This window comes from Lonchura striata, chromosome 1, assembly GCF_046129695.1.
Source record: "Lonchura striata isolate bLonStr1 chromosome 1, bLonStr1.mat, whole genome shotgun sequence".
NCBI classification, from domain to species: domain Eukaryota; kingdom Metazoa; phylum Chordata; class Aves; order Passeriformes; family Estrildidae; genus Lonchura; species Lonchura striata.
The window spans coordinates 56,572,115-56,590,622 of NC_134603.1; the positions used below are offsets into that span (position 1 = coordinate 56,572,115).

General features: G+C 35.3%; 1 protein-coding gene across 7 annotated transcripts in view; it reads left to right on the forward strand.

Moving 5' to 3' along the window:
* Nucleotides 1-8,945, forward strand: part of SOCS6 (suppressor of cytokine signaling 6) — a 28,573-nt gene extending 19,628 nt beyond the window's left edge. For 3 of the 7 annotated variants that reach the window (XM_021530870.3, XM_021530869.3, XM_021530872.3), the window contains 2 exons: nucleotides 1,836-1,951; nucleotides 2,928-8,945. In XM_021530870.3, the coding sequence (XP_021386545.2) occupies nucleotides 3,053-4,657 (1,605 nt within the window). In that variant the 5' untranslated portion in view covers nucleotides 1,836-1,951; nucleotides 2,928-3,052 and the 3' untranslated portion in view covers nucleotides 4,658-8,945. Of the gene's footprint in view, nucleotides 1-1,276; nucleotides 1,952-2,927 lie in introns of those variants that run through there. The other 4 variants (XM_021530873.2, XM_021530874.2, XM_021530875.2 and 1 more) reach the window with 2 other exon arrangements.
* The last annotated feature ends 9,563 nt before the right edge of the window (nucleotides 8,946-18,508 follow it).

Genomic DNA, 18,508 nt, shown 5'->3' on the forward strand with positions numbered 1-18,508 from the left:
TTAGTTTTCTCGTGTCCTGGATAAAATATGTATAGGAGGTATCCTAAGGTGGGTGTCATATGGATGACTTGTTTAGAGACTTGCTCTGATGATATGAGTATGTTTGGTTTACTTTGAAGAGCTTCGACCTGGACTGTCTCTAGATTTTTATTGTCTTCTCTTGCATGAATGAACTGGGCTTCTGGATAGATGCATGATGTTTATGTGCTTTACAGTTGATTATCAAACCTTTCTTATATCTTGATGTGACTTTTTGCAAGAATACAACTAATAAACTAACCATTTTATAGAATCCAGAATATACTGAGTTAGAAGGGACCCATCAAGGTAATTGAGTCCAGCTCCTGGGTCTCTGCAGTACACCCCAAGAATCACATCATATGCTTAAGAGCATTGTCCAGACACTTCTTGAACTCTATCAGGCTTTGCGCTCTGACCGCTTCTTTGGAGAGCCTGTTCCAGTACCCAACCACCCTCAATGTGCAAAACCTTTTCCTGGTATCCAACCTAAATACCCCCTGATCCAGCTTCATGCTGCTTCCTTGAGTTCTGGGACTGGTCATAAGAGTGACGAGATTGGTAACTGCAAACAGTACCTTCCACAAGGAGGGGGGAACATTTCTGGAAAAGTGGAAATAATATCAGCTTGTGGATGTCAGAAGCAGTTGGAGAACGTGGTTTTCACAGGTGGAGCTAATATGATAGTTCCCAGGCTTCTGGTGCTTCACACACAAAAGCAGAGTTAATTTTATCACATGAATCAATGCTCTGAGTAAGTTTAGGAGAAGCATGCAATCCTGAAGTTGTAATTTTCACTTATTTTGTAGGTTAATTGAGTTACATATGACAAAAAGTTCTGCAAATTGGAAAGATGGTAAAATCCAAATGATTTAGGATTAGAAAGTCAGTGACATTTTCAGTCTTCTTTTAATTGACATGTAAGTCTCCCTTTATCTGCACTTGTAGGAAAGTAAACATAGTGTTTTAACCTTTGAAAATTCATACTCAGGATTGTGTTCACATTGTGTAACTGGAGGATGGTGTTTTAGGATTTCATGACTCCTGATAGAACAGGTATATTAAAAGTGGAAAATAACTAGTGAACATATCATAAAATACTAGCTCTGCTTTTTTAAGTATTAATATTAATTTATAGCAAATAATTGGTTCTTAGGCTTTTGTCTAAGAAGTGTTTTGGTCATGTTTGTTCTTTGCTGGTAGAAAGTGAATCAGTTTAGATACTGGAGAAACCTTTTAGTTTCTCCCCATTGAAAGAAAGTGTTATTTAGTTTGGTAATTAAGAAAATGAAATGGAAAGATCTGAAAGTGCTCTGAAGATGGACTTGGGAAATATCAGAGGTTATGACAAGGACACAGAACCACTCTTTGAAATATGTTGATGCAGATAGGACTAGGGAACAATCCAAGTAAGTCAATCTTTACTACTTCTGCTTTTTATGGAGCAGTGTCCACCCCTCCAGCAGCAAGGTTTTACTTAAAATTTTTCCAAGTGTTTTGAAGTTAAGAATCTGTAGATGTTTCTTTCACATTACCTTTTAGTTTGCTTTGGATATGATCCTTCAACTTTTGTGTACTTGAGGACCACAGTAGTTAGGCTGGGCAACAGCAATAGGCAGTGGACTGCTTGGTTATATTAATCATGTCCTTCCATGGTTTTAAGCATTCAAAAACTGCATATTTAAGAAAACAACATTGTTTAGTTGATAAAACTTATTTCAGTCCGTTGCACTGTTTTTCTCGGTTTGCTTATATTGTGATACTCTGGGAGAAAAGTGGGAAGTGTGTATATAAGGGCTGTTTTACTTTCCCCTCAGTCCACCAAGGTTGAAGATTTCTTGAAAGATTCTTAGACTACTTCAGCTTGCCATGCTTAGCCTGGAGCCAGGCTTGCTGCTACAGGTTGTGCTGCTAACACCATACGTATTTGGAGGTATGTGGAATAACAGTTACTACTAATTGTAGTACCTACTTCTGTGCGAGTAGAACTTCCCTCTCTTCTCTTTCCCATGCGTTGTCCTTCTCTTTGCAGAGCTGTTTACTTTGGAAGGTCTAGCTAAAATTAAAACAAATCATGCCCCTCCAAAGCCCCTCCAAAAACACAGTCAAATACAAATAAAGAAAAAAAAATTCCAAAAGATCAAATTTGTGAGTACCTCATTCTGCAAGATACCAAGTGGGAGCAGTTGTCTGGAACTTGAGCAGCTGTGTCCACTAGGTCTTGGCAGAAATACTGGAGAAAGAAAAGTTCTAATAATTTTAGGCAGTAAGAGCCTGTGACTTGGTTTTCTGTGGCTATAATAGATTGGAAATCCTTTCTTTCACAGAAATTCAGGAGGACTTGCTGTAAATGTATGTTACTTTGCTGTTAAGGAGAAAATGTATTTTCACTACACTTAGTTTTCCTATAAATATGTAGCCTTCTAAATATTACTCAACTTTCTTGTGTAGAGAAAGTATAACCTTATAAGACCATGTTTTTAGGACCAATCACAGTTTAACCTGCATGTAGGAATTCTGTTGATTAGAATGTTTTCTGTATTTTTATCTTCTGTAGTTACTTGTGTGGGCATTTTTTAGGAGCCTTTGGAAAGAGAGTATTTATATGTTTGAAAATTATTTAGAAATGCATTAAATATATACGCCTGTGAGTGTAGTATAAGGTGTGTGGATGTTCCAAAAATTACCATGCTGAAAGCAGAAAGAAGTTGTGGAAATCTCCAAGGCCGATGTAGGAGTTTCATTTTTTGAGCCTGATTGTTTCAAAGTCAGCTCCTTATTTTTACTTTTATGTGATACTCATTGTTAAAATACTGAAATTTCTGTTTTGCTTGGATAGGGGGAAACCCTCATAGATAATTTTTGAAATATTTCTTTTGTGAATGTAATTGTTTTTTATTTCTTTTCAGGAAATGGCTCTTGAAGTTAAATGAGGCTGGATAGAACACATAAATGAAGCAGAAACTGCTCTTCGTGTGTTAGGGCTATATCACCACAAGCAGTGCTGATCACCCAGATTTGGTAACTTGTCATAATGAAGAAAATTAGTCTCAAAACAATTCGCAAGTCCTTTAACTTAAATAAAAGTAAAGATGAAAGTGACTTTGTAATGGTTCAGCAGCCATCATTAAGTGAATTTGGAAAAGATGACTCTTTGTTTGGCAGCTGCTATGGTAAAGATTTGGCTAGCTGTGAAGTCAATAGTGAAGATGAAAAAGGAGGCAAAAATAGATCAAAAAGTGAAAGTTTAATGGGTACGTTAAAAAGGAGGCTTTCAGCAAAACAAAAACAGAAAGGCAAAGGCAGCACACCCTCTGTAAGCTCTGCAGATGATGACACATTTTCTTCTTCATCTGCTCCAATAACCTTCAAAGATGTGCGAGCTCAAAGACCTCTGAGATCTACTTCCCTCCGTAATCACCATTACAGCCCAACTCCGTGGCCACTTCGACCTACAAATTCAGAAGAGACTTGCATCAAAATGGAAGTGAAAGTCAAGGCCTTGGTCCATTCCTCTAATCCAAGCCCAGCACTGAATGGTGTTCGAAAGGACTTCCATGACTTGCAGTCAGAAAATGTGTTCCAGGAACAAACCAATGCATTAAAAAATACGGAATCTCAGAACGGGGACTTGCATCTTCATATTGATGAACATGTGCCTGTAGTTATTGGATTAATGCCTCAGGACTACATTCAGTATACTGTGCCTTTAGATGAGGGAATGTATCCTTTGGAAGGATCACGTAGTTACTGTCTGGATAGTTCCTCACCCATGGAAGTTTCGACAGTTTCTCCTCAAGTGGGGGGAAATGCTTTCCACGAAGATGAGAGCCAAGTGGATCAGGACGTAGTCGTTGCACCAGATATCTTTGTGGACCAGACGGTGAATGGTTTGTTGATTGGTACCACAGGAGTCATGTTGCAAAGCCCAAGAGTTAATCATAGTGATGTCCCTCCACTCTCACCTTTGCTACCTCCAATGCAGAATAATCAAATCCAAAGGAACTTCAATGGATTAAATGGCACAGATGCCCATGTGGCTGAAAGTATGCGCTGCCATTTGAATTTTGACCCTAACACTGCCCCAGGAGTTGGAAGAGTTTATGACTCTGTACAGAACAGCGGTCCTATGGTTGTGACAAGCCTCACAGAAGAACTGAAAAAACTTGCAAAACAAGGATGGTACTGGGGCCCCATTACACGCTGGGAGGCAGAGGGAAAATTAGCTAATGTGCCTGATGGCTCATTTCTCGTCCGAGATAGTTCTGATGATCGTTATCTTTTAAGTTTGAGTTTTCGTTCCCATGGAAAAACTCTTCACACTAGAATTGAACACTCAAATGGTAGGTTTAGTTTTTATGAACAGCCAGATGTGGAGGGACATACATCTATAGTTGATTTAATTGAACATTCAATCAGGGACTCTGAAAATGGAGCTTTCTGCTATTCGAGATCCCGGCTGCCAGGATCTGCAACTTACCCAGTGAGACTGACAAATCCAGTGTCCCGGTTTATGCAGGTGCGCTCTTTACAGTACCTGTGTCGTTTTGTAATACGTCAGTACACCAGAATAGACCTGATTCAAAAACTGCCTTTGCCAAACAAAATGAAGGATTATTTACAGGAAAAGCACTACTGAAAGCTTACGGGAATCTTGCATCTTGCACTTTGGGAACAACAACAACAAAAAGAGATTGAATTACAGTTTACAGACTTTCATTATTATCAAAATCTTTTGCTGCCATAAGAATATTTCATTTTTGTCTGTAAAAGAAAAGTAATGCATTTGCATTTATGTTTGTTTTGGGGGGTTTTGTGTATTTTGGGAGGCTTTTTTTCTTGTTTTGTTTTGTTGGAAAGAATGATCTCAAGTTTTATTTTTAGAAGTGTGAAATAGCTATCTTTCATCAATGTGCAGATTAATCACAATGTGAATGATCAAATTCTCCTTAATTTCCCCCAAGTCCTTTGCTGCTATCCACTGTGATTTTTATGCATTGAAAGCACATTTCATGTGTATTCAACAATAAGTAAAAGTCAAATGAAACTTGTTGAATGGATTTTTTTTTTCCTTTAAAACAACCTCTAGAAAAAATGATTATGGATAAATGACATATTGGTATTCTAAATTACCGATTTTACATCTAAGTTAAAAACTGTTTCCTAGTGTCGTAATTAGACATTTCTGTAGAGATATGCCCCAATGTATAGACAGAGCTGTGTGATAAGAGCATGGTTATGTGGCATATCTTTGGGAAAAAAAAACCTTCCTCCTAAGCCTTGTACTGTCTGTACACTCTTGTGTTTAAGGAGGTTGGTTCAGCCTTCTTCTCGTCTCAGTGTTTTGTCCTCTAAAAATGGCCTTTGAAAAACAGTCCATGAAAGTTAATGTATAGTACCTAAAAGAAAATTGTGGTATTGGGGTCTTGTAAAATAGTACCTTTTATAATCATGCCATCAGTTAATAAATTAACATCTACCAGGTCCCCTCTTTCTTTCCTTTTCCCTCCTGCTTATTTTTGCAGAGTAAGGGAAGGAAGTTCCTGGATTTGTGGGAAGACTCTAGGAATTGTTATCATGGGAACATAAATTTATAAGCCATTTTGGGGATGGGATAGAACTTCTAATAGGATAATTTCTACCATATTTATGTTCAAGCTACTTGAAATTTTATCATTTCTAGAAGGTTTTTTTACATTTTTCTTTTACTTCAGAAAGTACAGTAATACACTAATGTCTTTTGGATATTTTTCCCCCTTTTTTATATCCTTTGAGGAGGAAGGAACAGGACTGGTAACATTTTATATGGAAGATGTTTAAATGCATCTCTAAAATGCTATTCTCCTAGCCTTTCAAATTATTGGGAAGAGATGTTTGGATATACAGTGACCGCAGAATATGTTTCAGTTTGCTGTCATGAAATATGTTTTGACATATGAAATACTGAATCAATTAAGTAAGTGTTTATGATATCTGTCAAAGATTCTGGCATTTGGAAAGCTTACAGTTATTCTAACCTTCTGTAGGGAAAAAAAGACTTTCAGCGGGGAGTACAGGTTCTACACTGTAATATTTTCATCATGCAGGGTTAATCCATGGCATTTTCTTGTTCTATTTTATTTTGGTTTTCTTTTCTCCCATGTTTTTATCACTTTTATGAGTTACTTGCTACAGGGGTAGTAGCTGGCTTGGGAGGGACGCCTGCCTCTGCCTTGCTGAGAGGCCTTGCTTTGTATGCCTCTGCCCCTCCCTGTTTTGTCTTTCAAAATGTCATATTCCCGTCTCTGGTAGAAGTGGCTAATGAGTAAAGATCACCTTAGGAAAAAAGTCCATCTTTGATACATCTTTCTTGTTTGGGTCATTTTCTTCTTCTCATTTAATCTAGCATTTCTGTCCCCTAAAATGAGTCTTTAGAAGTGAATACAGTATTGCTGCAAGGTGGTGCAGTAGCACTACATCTTGGGTTGCCTGAATTGATAGACAAAATTTATATTTTTTTAATTTATTTTTTGACCATAATGTTTAACTAAAAAATAAAAAAAAGAAAATCAAAGGTAGATAAAGACTGCCTTTGCTTTTAAGGGAGGGTGAATAAGGATTTCCTCTTTAGTCTGATAAAGTTTTAAACTTTAAAAAGAAAATAATCTAGAGCAGTCTATACATGTGATTTGTTGGCTCTGCCATGGAAATATATGTATGAAAGGGAGTATTCCATTTTCTTTTTTTTTCTCTGCTAACTTCTCCCCCTACCCAGTCATGTCCCATTCCCCCTACCCTGAATCAGGATTACTAACTTTATTCAAAAAGGCACAATAACCTATTGTATGGTACAGTGTTCTGATTCTGTCTGTGGAGAGGAAAAAGAAAATCATTTTAATGGATTTCGGATGCATACTTTTGGAAGAAAACCTCTGGCATTTTCTTCACTTTAAAAATTCTTTCCCCATACTAGAGGGCCTATGCATTCTACAGAATCTTTGAAAGATTATAGTATATAAAATATTTTCATTGCCATTTAATACCACTATTGAATACATTAAACATATGTTTATACTATACCACATGCATTAATTTAGCAGTCATTGCATTGAAACCTAAATATTTGAAGCTATAATATGCTGGTCTTATTGTGGAATTGAAAAAGTGCAAGAACACACATGATAAAATTCTTGCCCATACCTTTATAAATTTCAGTTGTTCACTCATAAATGATGCTTTTTAAAATAAAAAAAAACGTTTTAAAGCAGCTATCCTGTTTTTGAATTGCCTTCCTTGCTGTGTTGTTCATCTGTGAACTTAATCAGGTCAAGTTAACTTTGTCATTTCCTCTGCCATAAAGCTACCACAAAAGGAACACTTAAAAGTGGTTGAGGTCTAGGATGTAAGAACCATAGAGCACTTGCTTCCAAATAGAAAATGGTGGTGATATTTCTACTAAGCTCCAAATGCTTTAAATAAGTAGTAAATAGACACAGATAGTTATTTTTACAGGTCTCTTTAATCAGAACCTCACAGTACTTTTTCATACTGAGGTATCTGGCCAGCCAGGAGAATGAACTTAGCAAAAATACTTTGAAAATATTAAAGATACTTGCAATTTCTTATTATAAAGATTAATATAAAAGAAACACATTAGCATTTAGTTATGAGTCAATTTAGAAGCACTCAGAATAACCACAAAACTTGTGTTGACTTCTGCTTTGTGAAAATTAGAGGAACAAAGTGTCTTTGACAAATAAAAGAAAGATGATGGAGGATATTTTGGAGACCTTTGGAAGTAAATACACTAGGAACAAAAGCTAACAGACTATTGCTCTTATAGAATAGAAATATGGCTATTTATTCAGCACAACAGTTTAAGGGTTCAAAAGGTATGCTTTTTATGCAATTGAATTGAGGAAAAATAGTTTTGAAAATGAAACTTTAAAATAAAATTCCTTTCAGTGTCTGAAATTATTGACATTACTGATAACTTTGCTTTACCATTTTGAAGAGTAAAACAACACCTTGTATTTGGAAATAATAAATCTGCACACACAAAATTTCCTCTGTTTTTTTAAGTTTTGTTTTGTAAGCCAGTGTTATAAAAAACTGAAAGTGATATGTATACTTTGATCTGTTTGAAGGATATAGCACTTATCCTGCTGTTGACATAGTGAATGCCATCTTTTACCAAAATTTAATTCTGTCAGAAGGATCAGAAATGCAATTATTAATTAGACTTTTTGTTCTCAGATGAGCTGACTTTACATTTTGTTAAAGCCAATTTCTTTCTGTGAATATTGACTACTGGGCTAAGTAAAATCTGTGCAGTTTTTGTTTTGATGCATTTCATCTGTGTGAATACTGGAATTAAATATTTAAAACAGCATACCAGCAATATATGGGCTATGATGAGAAGTATTTCTCTGTTACTGAACTTTCAAATTCTGAGCTAAGCTATAGGTGAATCAATGATTGCCAATTTAACTTCTTTAAATCTTTCTATGACTGCAAAGAAGAAAAATTACAGACATTCTTTATAAATAAAAAATGGCCTAGATTGTAGTTCATAATGTGAAAAATATGACATTGTTGTATCTGGTAAGTGGTCTAAATTCTACACAGATAATGAAAAATTCAAAATGAATTTTTTATGAATACCTGTTGGGTTAAAGAATTTTTATAGTGATGATGGAGTGCCATGAAGTTAATACTTGCAATCCAGATTGCTGTGGTTTACACTTTTCTCTTTTTCAGACCTGGTGTGCACTGTTTGTACTAAGCACGCCACGGAGTGAATTATCCAAAGTCCATTGATTTTAATGTGTTTTGGTTTGTAAACAAAATTATAGTAATTTCTTGCACATTTTTGAAAAATAATTGTATAAGGAATTATGTATCTGCTTCTGGATACAGTGTGTAAATAAAAATTTCATTCACAAAAAGGTTTATGGAGTCTTCTCTACATTAATGACATTCTAAAACAGAACAGAAAATCCTGAAAGACGCTGTAAAATTTGGGTATCTGACTAACATTTAAATTTTAATGGTTACTGTTTTAACTATTTTGTATTTTTTAACCCTTGCTAGTTGACTTTCAAAATATTTCTGTATAGCAATTATTTTAATTTTTAGTTTACAAAGCAAAGAACAAATTTCCAGGATATAACTATAAAATAATTTTTAATTTTTATACAAATAAATACTATATTAAGTTAACTTTTTGATCATTTCAGTTGGGTTTTTTTCCATTAAAAATTTACAGAATTTGTAATGAAAGTCTCCATTTCATCCAGATGTACCTCAAAGGTATTATATTGCCTCTTGCCTTTCAAGCAACCAGATATTTCGTATGTAGCTGCAAAATAAAAATGTAAGTATTGTATTGTTCATCATATATTCACTGACGCTGAGAAGTCACACAAATAAAACAGAAGATAGAAGATAAACAGTGTCCGTGTTGCAGAAAATATGCACAATTGTTCAGATGTTTTCATGTAGTTCAGACTTGGATTCACTCCTTAAATTCAAGTGAGTGCCAGCAGCTCCTTAGGTCTTGGTTTGTAACCAGGTGTGGTGGTGGTGGTGTTTGTTTGGTTTGGGTTTCTTTTTTAAGCAAACAAAGTCCAGCCTTGGTAGCAAGTAATTAGTGCTCATATTGTCCACAGTGATATGTACTTTTCTATAAATCCTCAAACAGTAACCAGGAAGGATTCATAGCTTTTGCTGTTTAAGAGAAAAGCACATGCTTTTATTTCGTACTGCTGGGGCTGGTATTGCTTTATGCTCAGTACACTGTGTCATTTGTAGGGGTTTTGTTACTCGTTCTGCATGATGTTCTTCTTTATGTTTTTTTCTATTTACTCCAGAAATTCTGTGAAAAATAAACCTACCCTCAAACATTTCCATGGTAAGTGGTGAAAGGTGAGTAAAAAGTAATTTTTCAGCCACCTGTAAAATTTGCATGATTCAGACAGAGCTGGATATTTTATGCCTACAGTACTATTTCTACCCCACATTCAATCTTCATAGTTGTGGTGGAAGAGAAGGAATGAGACACTGCCTGATGCCAAAATCTTGCTATATGTCTAATAATGCAACCCTGGGACCAAAGCAGGGCTTGGTATCCGGGATCTGAATTAAGTCACCTTCTGCAATTAAAACCTCAAAACTTACAAAGCTGCAAGATCTAGTGGAAGTTTTTGATACTTTGGAAACAATATTCCAATATTCTGTTATTTTCCCCCAGCACATGCAATTTGCTTGCAGTCCATCTTTTTGTTTTGGTTTGGTTTTGGATTTTTGTTTTTCCTTTTCAAAGGCTAAGGTTCAGCCAATTTTGGCAAATTTTGCACCATTAGTATGCACTTTGATTTTTTTTGTTGTTGTTTTATAAGGTAATAACTATTTGTTCCTGTCAATGTCATGTGAGGTAGAAATAGGATATTGTAGGAATTGGAGACCATGGAAAGGACTTAAAAGATTGTCTAGTTCAACACCCCTGCCATGGGAGACACACCTTCCACTAGACCAGTTTGCTCAGAGCCTCATCCAACTTGGCTTTAAACACTTTAAGGGACACAGCTTCTCTGAGCAACCTGTTTCAGTGCCTTGCCACCCTCAAAGGAAAAAACAAATTCTCTACTTTCCTTCAGTTTAAAGTAATTCCTTTTCATCCTGTCACTACACACCCTGGTAAAAAGTCTCCCACCTTTCTCTTATGCTCTCTTCAGGTACTGGAAGGCCAGAATTAGGTCAGTCTTGTCCAGGCTGGCCAATCCCTATTCTCTTATTCTGTCCTCATAAGAGAGATGCTACAGCCCTTTGAAAAATAGGACATCTATTATCATGTGGTCATTGTATCTATTTCTTAATTCATGTGGCTTTTCAGTTATACACCTTTCAACTAAGGAAGAAAGGAAAACAGCTTGAATTTCTTAAACTGTTACTGGGTGCTTCTGTGTTTGACCACACCACAGGAACCAAGGGGCTGTCTGGGCTGAAGAAATTTTTGGCAGTGCTGCTTCCCAATAAATTATCTTCCTTCTTTTTCTGGCCCAGCTCTCTGATTCCATCAGGAGACAGCAGCAGTCTTGTTCAGGTTCTGGTTGGAGTTTTTGTTTGTCAAAAGTTTTCTGTGCCCACTAATACAAACTCCTGTTTCCCCTGAAAAGCATACTTTACTTTTTTCCAGAGCCCCTTTCTTCCTTGGCTGTCTGCCCTGTATCACTCTGAGAAGAAAATAAGTCTGTGAGTTTTTGAGCCTTCCTCAAACCTGATCTTTTCTGAAGCAAAGCTCTTTCAAAAGTCCTATTTTGACTTAATGGAAAAGCTACCTGAACTGTTTTAGTCAAGCTCTGTTTTCTGTCAGACTGATGATGCTGAAATCTCCAAAAGTCTCAGTTTCAAGACTTCATTGTGCAACAAATTCAAAGATACTCCATAGTTCTTATGAGCATGAAATTCAGAAATGCAGTGTTCTGAGAAACTTGTCTTTCTGGGCTATAGTTAAGGTAGGAAATAATAAAGTTCAGGTCCCTGGCAGACTTGTTCCTTTTTGTTACTCATCTGTGACAATCAATCAATCTAAAGTTTTCTAACTACTTCCCCTTATGTTTTCTTTCTCTTCACATATATTTTTAGTTTTAGTGGATAAATCCAAATTTAAAAATTACAGAATGATGGACATTGTTACTGTTGCTGTATTTTCAGGGAGAATTTTTTTCACTGATTACAAGCTGTTACATAAACTTCAATATTGACATTGTTAACATCTTCATGCCAGTTAACTATTAGGATGTGTTCATCAAAGAACACATGCACATGCACTCATGTCAGTTAATATAATACTGAAAGTGAAGATAACCTCACTGTCATCTTTTGGTACTTAATTTACTGTATACCTAGGTTTCTTATGAAGATAATTTATTGCTATATTGAAAGCCATAGCCTCTCATAATTAGATTGTTACCTTTTCTTCAGCAGTGGTATTTAAGGAAAAAAAAAATCCTTACATGTAAAAAAAAGAAATTGGCACGGTCAAATTTTCAAATTAACATTGACCTAAATAAATTTTCAAGTTTAATTAATTTTGAATTGAATCCTAGAACAGTTTTCTGTGGATAGCCAAGAAGCAGAATGTTAGCCTGAGTGGTTTCAGAAACAGTAATTGCTGTTGTAATCATTAAAGACTAATTGTCTCAACATCCAGTAATGTATGAATTTAATATGTTATTCTAATATAATAAAAGGACCTCAAATTGTAATACATACAAGAAAGAACAAAATATTTCTTTCACTGATGTTACCCTACTGTACTGCTGAGATGATCTGGTAACATTCCTAAGGTCAGCTAACCTCTTTGTCCAATGGCAAAAACATGTCTGTCTCAAGAGAATGAAGTAATCCCTGCCCCAAAATCCCAATTTATTTTATACATTGTGGCTGTGCACAATTGTGAATGAAAAAGGATTATGAAAGAACAACAAAATAATAAACCCTTGAGATTTGTTCATATATAGCTAATTTAGTTCAGTAGCATATACTACATACAAATAGATCAGTGCTCAAGAGAAGTCTTAGCGCGTAGTTGTTAAATATACAAATGATGCTGTCACTTAAAAGAGAGATGTTTTAAAAATGGAAACAATTTTAAAGACACTGAGAAAAGCATACAACACACAAAAAAATTTGTTTCAAGTAACTTTCAGTGAATTAGTTGTTCATCTGAGTTTCAGTTTCATTCAACAGAGACTGACTTTTAGATGTCATGCCTCCTAGATAATACCAAATTACTTGGTTACTTTACATAAATTTACTTGTATCAGAATTAAACTTGTGATGGTACCTAAGAGGGTTTTCTGTAGAGGTAGAGGTATACTTTTTTCCAGTGTTGTCAGCTCTGCAGTTTCAGGAAGGTTGAAGATCTGTTTTGCACAAGTTGAGATAGGGAACTACTTAGTCTCATAGAGATTAGCTTTTCTTAAAATGTAGGTAATACATTGTGTTCAGCCATTGGAAGGCTATTGTCCTTGTAAAATTATCAATCTTTTATAGTGTAGAATATGTGATGTACAGTGAAATGCAAGGGAACAAAACAGTTATAAAAATAATAGCTTTGAGCTCTAGAACAAAAATGTGAAGAAAGGTTTTTATAGTTTGCCTTTAAAACAGAGATTGTAGTGTTATGTATTTTTGTTTTCTGTCATAAAATACATGTTTTAAGGAAATCTACTTGAATATTAAAATTAATGTTTTAAAAATTAAGATTTTTTTTAAAGAAAGAATTATACCTTACAATGCTGACACTTCTTCATATTCATACATATCTATGTACCTTAGGGCATACCACTGTGTACAGACAGCAGTTCTCTTCAGCACTGTGGCTCAGTTCTTCTCCCCACAATTTGCCCAGCCTGATCACTCACAGCTCAATCTCTCCTGTAGCTTCTATCACTTGTTTTGGTGCCATTTCCCCCTTGTGGCATCTCTGCCATATGCACTGTGGGTTATTCCTATTCAAACTTGCAGTGTGACTTAGAGATAACCTCTGTCCCTTCATAAGGCAGAGAGGAGGGAGCACAACACAAACATCATCCATTTGCCTGGTGTTGTCCATGCTGTCAGCTGCTCCAAGGTCTATGCAGCCCTGGGAAGGGGCTCCAGGCAAGGCTGCTGGCTTAAATCCATGTCTGGTTCCAGCAACGTGGTAATGGTTGTTGCTTGACAACCTGAAGGAAGTTATCCTAAAGTTAGAACTGATTACATATTAGCTTAGAATTCTCTATCAAAAACAATTAATGCTTAAAGCTTTTAGCAGTCTAAGACAAGCATTTTCAAGGTTTGTCATAACAAGATTGGTGCTGCTAATCACAGTTTCCCTGCCCTGAGTAATGACCTGCAGCTACTCAGGGTCACCACAACCATTACATCCACACCACTGTGGATGTAATGTGCAGGTTGCTGGCCAAGGATAAAGGAATCATTTCAGGTGGCTAATGAACTGTGTGTGAATTGTGATCAATGATTCATTGCCTTTCCCAAAAGAAGATCTAAAGGGGAAAAAGGAAAATAAGAGGAAGAGGTTCAAAAGAAGGAAGTATGTGCTTCATGCAGCTGGTCTTGAGGTATGAAGCTCCTTTCCATGGGCCTTTTTAGGTGCTAAAAATGTGTGTGGGCAAGTTCATATGTTAGAAATACTTTTGTTTTTTTGATAACACAGTGATGGCACAGGATGGCTAGAAGGGCATCTGAAGGGCAGATTGTTTATGCAAGGCAAGACTAAATCCCTGTAATTTAGTGTTAATCTTTACCCAAGATGTCTCCATCCCCTCTAGTAGTATTTATTCTCTTTATTATTTGCTTTTATTTACTTTTACTTCCTGTGTTGGTCATCTTTTCAAGAATTGGCTTCTAACTGGACAAATATAGTGCTGAGCTGTGCAGGTCTGTAGTCTGACTCTACACTTGTGCTTACGTTTTTACATGGAGTGAGAAATTTTAAATCTTGAAATACTATCTAAGAATTCCTGTTTCTGTTTTGGAGTTAGAGGGAATTTTAAGGATGAGTACCTTCTTGATCATTGTGAAAAGTGTTACATTTTATTTTAAGGAAACATTAATCAGAATAATAAATAATTTGGCCTTTGTAAGGTAAAGAATTGTCCCCAACTGGAGCATCTAACAGATTTTTCATAAAGCCCTTCTGTATTATTTTAGTGCAAAGCCAGTGTTAAAATTAATTCAGAATCTGCTTCAGATTCATTCTAGCACTGAAAGCTTTGAAAAGTATCATATCAGAGAGAGACATTTTTTTTGAGCCAACACAGAATCTGTGTGGCATAAATATTTCAGCACACAAGATGATCAAGAGCAAATCTGTAATTACGTTCTTCCTTCTGTGTTTGACACAGCATAAGCATATTTAACTACACAGAAAATGGTAGAAATCTTTGTGTATCTGTTAGTATCAGAAGAAAATCTGACCTGTTTATCCTTAAAATTGATTTGAAACACAATGACGTAGTTATTTTATCTTGTATTTTATTTTTACATTGGAGGTTAGTTTGTTTTAAGTTGCTTAGGCAATGAAATAGATAGGGGGAAATGAAAAAAAAATGAGGAGGAGGGAAATGAGGAAAATATCTTTCCTCCTATTTTTATATGAAAGTTAAAAATAGAAGAAATACTATTATAGGGGTTGGGGACATCTTGTGTAAAGATTAACACTACATTACAGGGATTCAGTATTTTTTTTTTTGTTTGGTTGTGCTACCCCTGTACAATGTCTGAGCTTCATAATTTGGCACCTGTATATATTTCTTCTCAAAGGCATTTTGCAGCAGGCTTGCAGAGAGTTTCAGAGATTATGTTTTCAAACACCTATCAGAAAACAGCTTTGTGGTTTGGATTATTTTCATTAAAGATTATATTGCTGTAGAAGAAAAATATTGGAGCCTATTTTTTTTTGTCCTGAATAGTCTTTGAAAAGATCAAATGCTCAGCTAATGAATGGATTAGTGCTTTTTCTCATTGCTTTATAAGTCTCAGATATTTCCCAATGGAAATATATAAATAGATTTTGATAACGAACAAAGGAAAGATGTATTTTATTCCAAAAGTTCTAATGCTGAAGGGCATGTCAAATACTGCAGGTTTTTTTTTTTTTTTTTTTTTTTTTTGTTTGTTTGTTGTTGTTTTGTTTTTGTTTTTTTTTTTTCTCTCTTGAGGAGAAAACTGAAAATCACCAAGCATTGTGACCAAAGATTTTTTTTTTAAGTAGTGGGAAGTAATTAAAAGTAATGAGTGATTTCCAAATTCTAAAAGGATATTAGAAAAATCTGAAGTACTGGAACATATAAGAAAATCTGGTGCTTCATGCATGCAGAACCATAAATGCCTATGTATCACCTATTTCATTTCAAGGTCAAGGAAAATGAAAATGTTCCATATTAGGAACTGAGCTACTCAATAGTACTGCAGGAAGAAAATTCATATATCATTTATATAGTAAAAGAAGTAATTTTTATTGCCTTTTTTCCCCCCCTAATCTCAGGTTCTAATTTGAGAGGGTGGATATTGTGAAAATCTGGCAATTAACTGAAATTCTTGCCTTTCTCTAGGAATCTCTTGGGACCAGAAAACCTTATGGTCTTGATAGAAGGTGATAGTCAGTGTTTGATTTTAAACACAAATTACTTTGCAGAGCTGTGGAATTACAAAAGAAATTATGGGTGAGCACAATTTTTTTCTCCTCAGAAGACCTTTTACAAGTTTCAAATCTTAGACTTACAAACATGCGTTAAATAATCAGGAGGCAGTTGGCATGACAATATATCACCTCTCCATATTCTATGTTTTACTTCCTGACATCTTCTTGGGAAGATGTCAGGAAGTAAAATATAAAATATAGAAAGGTGATATATTATTAAAATCTCATCTATCCTTAGTATTAATATAGGATAATGTTATATCTTCATATATTCTTAATAGTAATGCATGCTTTATTGTGGAACTATATCTGAACAACTTTTGAGCCAAACTGAAGTTTGTCCATGCCTCACACAGATCCTCCTTGAATTTCTTTTTCAAATCTACTACTTCTTTTCTTAGGCACACAGTAATATTAATACAGAAAACATTTTATTACCTCTTAAAATCCTTTTTCTTGTTATTATACATCTCACAATTCTCTTAAATGCGGTTATTTACAGGCCTAAAGCAGGAAGGTTTAAAAATTAGGACAGAAAAAGAGGCTAATTTTCTTCATGTTAGTGAACTACTGTACTGTTTTTCACTCAGCATCCAAGAAAGGTTACAATAAATTGTGTGTCTCTGTTGTTTAGCAGAGAGTTTAATATAGATACCAACAACCACAAATGTCTTTCATTTTTTAAAAGTTGGATACAGCACTGTTAATTTCTACAACTTGTCCTTCTGAGGTAGTACAAGAAGAGGAAAACTGTTACGATCTTTGCTACTTCTGAGAAAGGAGATGGTTCTATGGCACAATCAAAGTTCTACCAGGAAAAAGGGGAGATAAGAACCTCTTCTTGATAGGATGACAATTTGCCTAAGCTTATCTGTAGAAAAAAAACAAACCAAACTCAACAGCCCTCGAAGTGACAAGGTTTCACATTTTTCTTCCTATTTTGTATGCAGTTATATGTCTGTTTTTAAAACTCGATGCTAATTTTGGCTGAGCTGACACATATGTGACCCTGCACTAGTTGTTTAATTTCCCTGAGCCTCAGAAAGCTTGGCAGAACAACCAGACAAGAACATAAAACCACTGGATAACACAGATGGAAAAGGAAAATAAATTTTACACAAAGCACTATGTTTTGAGATGGGTTATTCAAGGGGAGGATGTGAAGCAAGCAATGGGCTGGATAAGACTCCGAAGAGATCACCTAAACTATCCAGGTAAGTCAATGTACTCAAAGGAATAATCCCACTGAGTTTTTGATCTGAAGTGTAATCTGTCCATCCATTTTTGTACATGTATGGTTGTGCACATTAATGTCTGTGTGGGAGAGGATGCTGAAGAAATTCAGACAGGTCAAAGGAGCATTTCAGACCTTGTGATTACAGTTGTGAATTACTCTCATGCCTCATAAACAGCATGATAACATGCAGACAAATATTTACTTTTCATGGCGTATTCTGTAATCACCTATGTGAATGAATAGTTTGAAAGCATAAAAAGATAGCTTAAAAGTAAAATAAAGTACATTTCTGCATTGCATGTACCTCGTGGGGGTTTCCTTGGGATTTTTGGTTTTTGTTGGGTTTTTTTTGTTCTTTTTTTTTTGTGGGGTGGTTGTTTTTTAATTTTTTGGGGTTTTTTATTTAGTTTTGGGGTTTGGGTGTTTGTTTGTTTTGGGTTATTTTATTTGGTTTGGTCTTTTTCTAAGCTGCAAAGGATCTCTCTTATATTAAGTAGACTTAGCTTAAGAAACTGCATCTGGAGAAGGAAGGAAGGCAGCTTACTACTAAAGTTAAAGTTTTGGCTAAATGATATGAAATGCATATTGCTTAAAAGATGACTCCTAGAACTCTGGAAACTAGTAAACTTCTTTTGGTTTTCTTTGTAAACTAAATTACTGAATAAGTGTCTTCTGAGCCTGTGTTTCTTATTATGACTTAAGAAAAAATGTATTAATGACTTAATGACTGGTGGCTGAGGCATACTCTTTTTTTTTTTTTTTTGCATTCTGTAAACACAATTAAAATGTATTTGAATCAAAATATAGACAAGTAGTTCCATTTGATCTTTCTGGTTAGAAAATCAGGAACAATTCATATAATGACAAATGTTCTTATGACAAACTACAAATTACTTTAAAGCAGAGTGTAAGCTGACAAACATTGATGGGGCACTACAGAATTCAGAGGCTGTTGGTAGTCAGGATTTTGGGGGCAGTTACATTTCTGTGAGTGTCAATAGTAACTCATCTCTGTTCTATTCAAGGGAGAAATTTGTTCAGCCACAGGCATCAAACTGTAA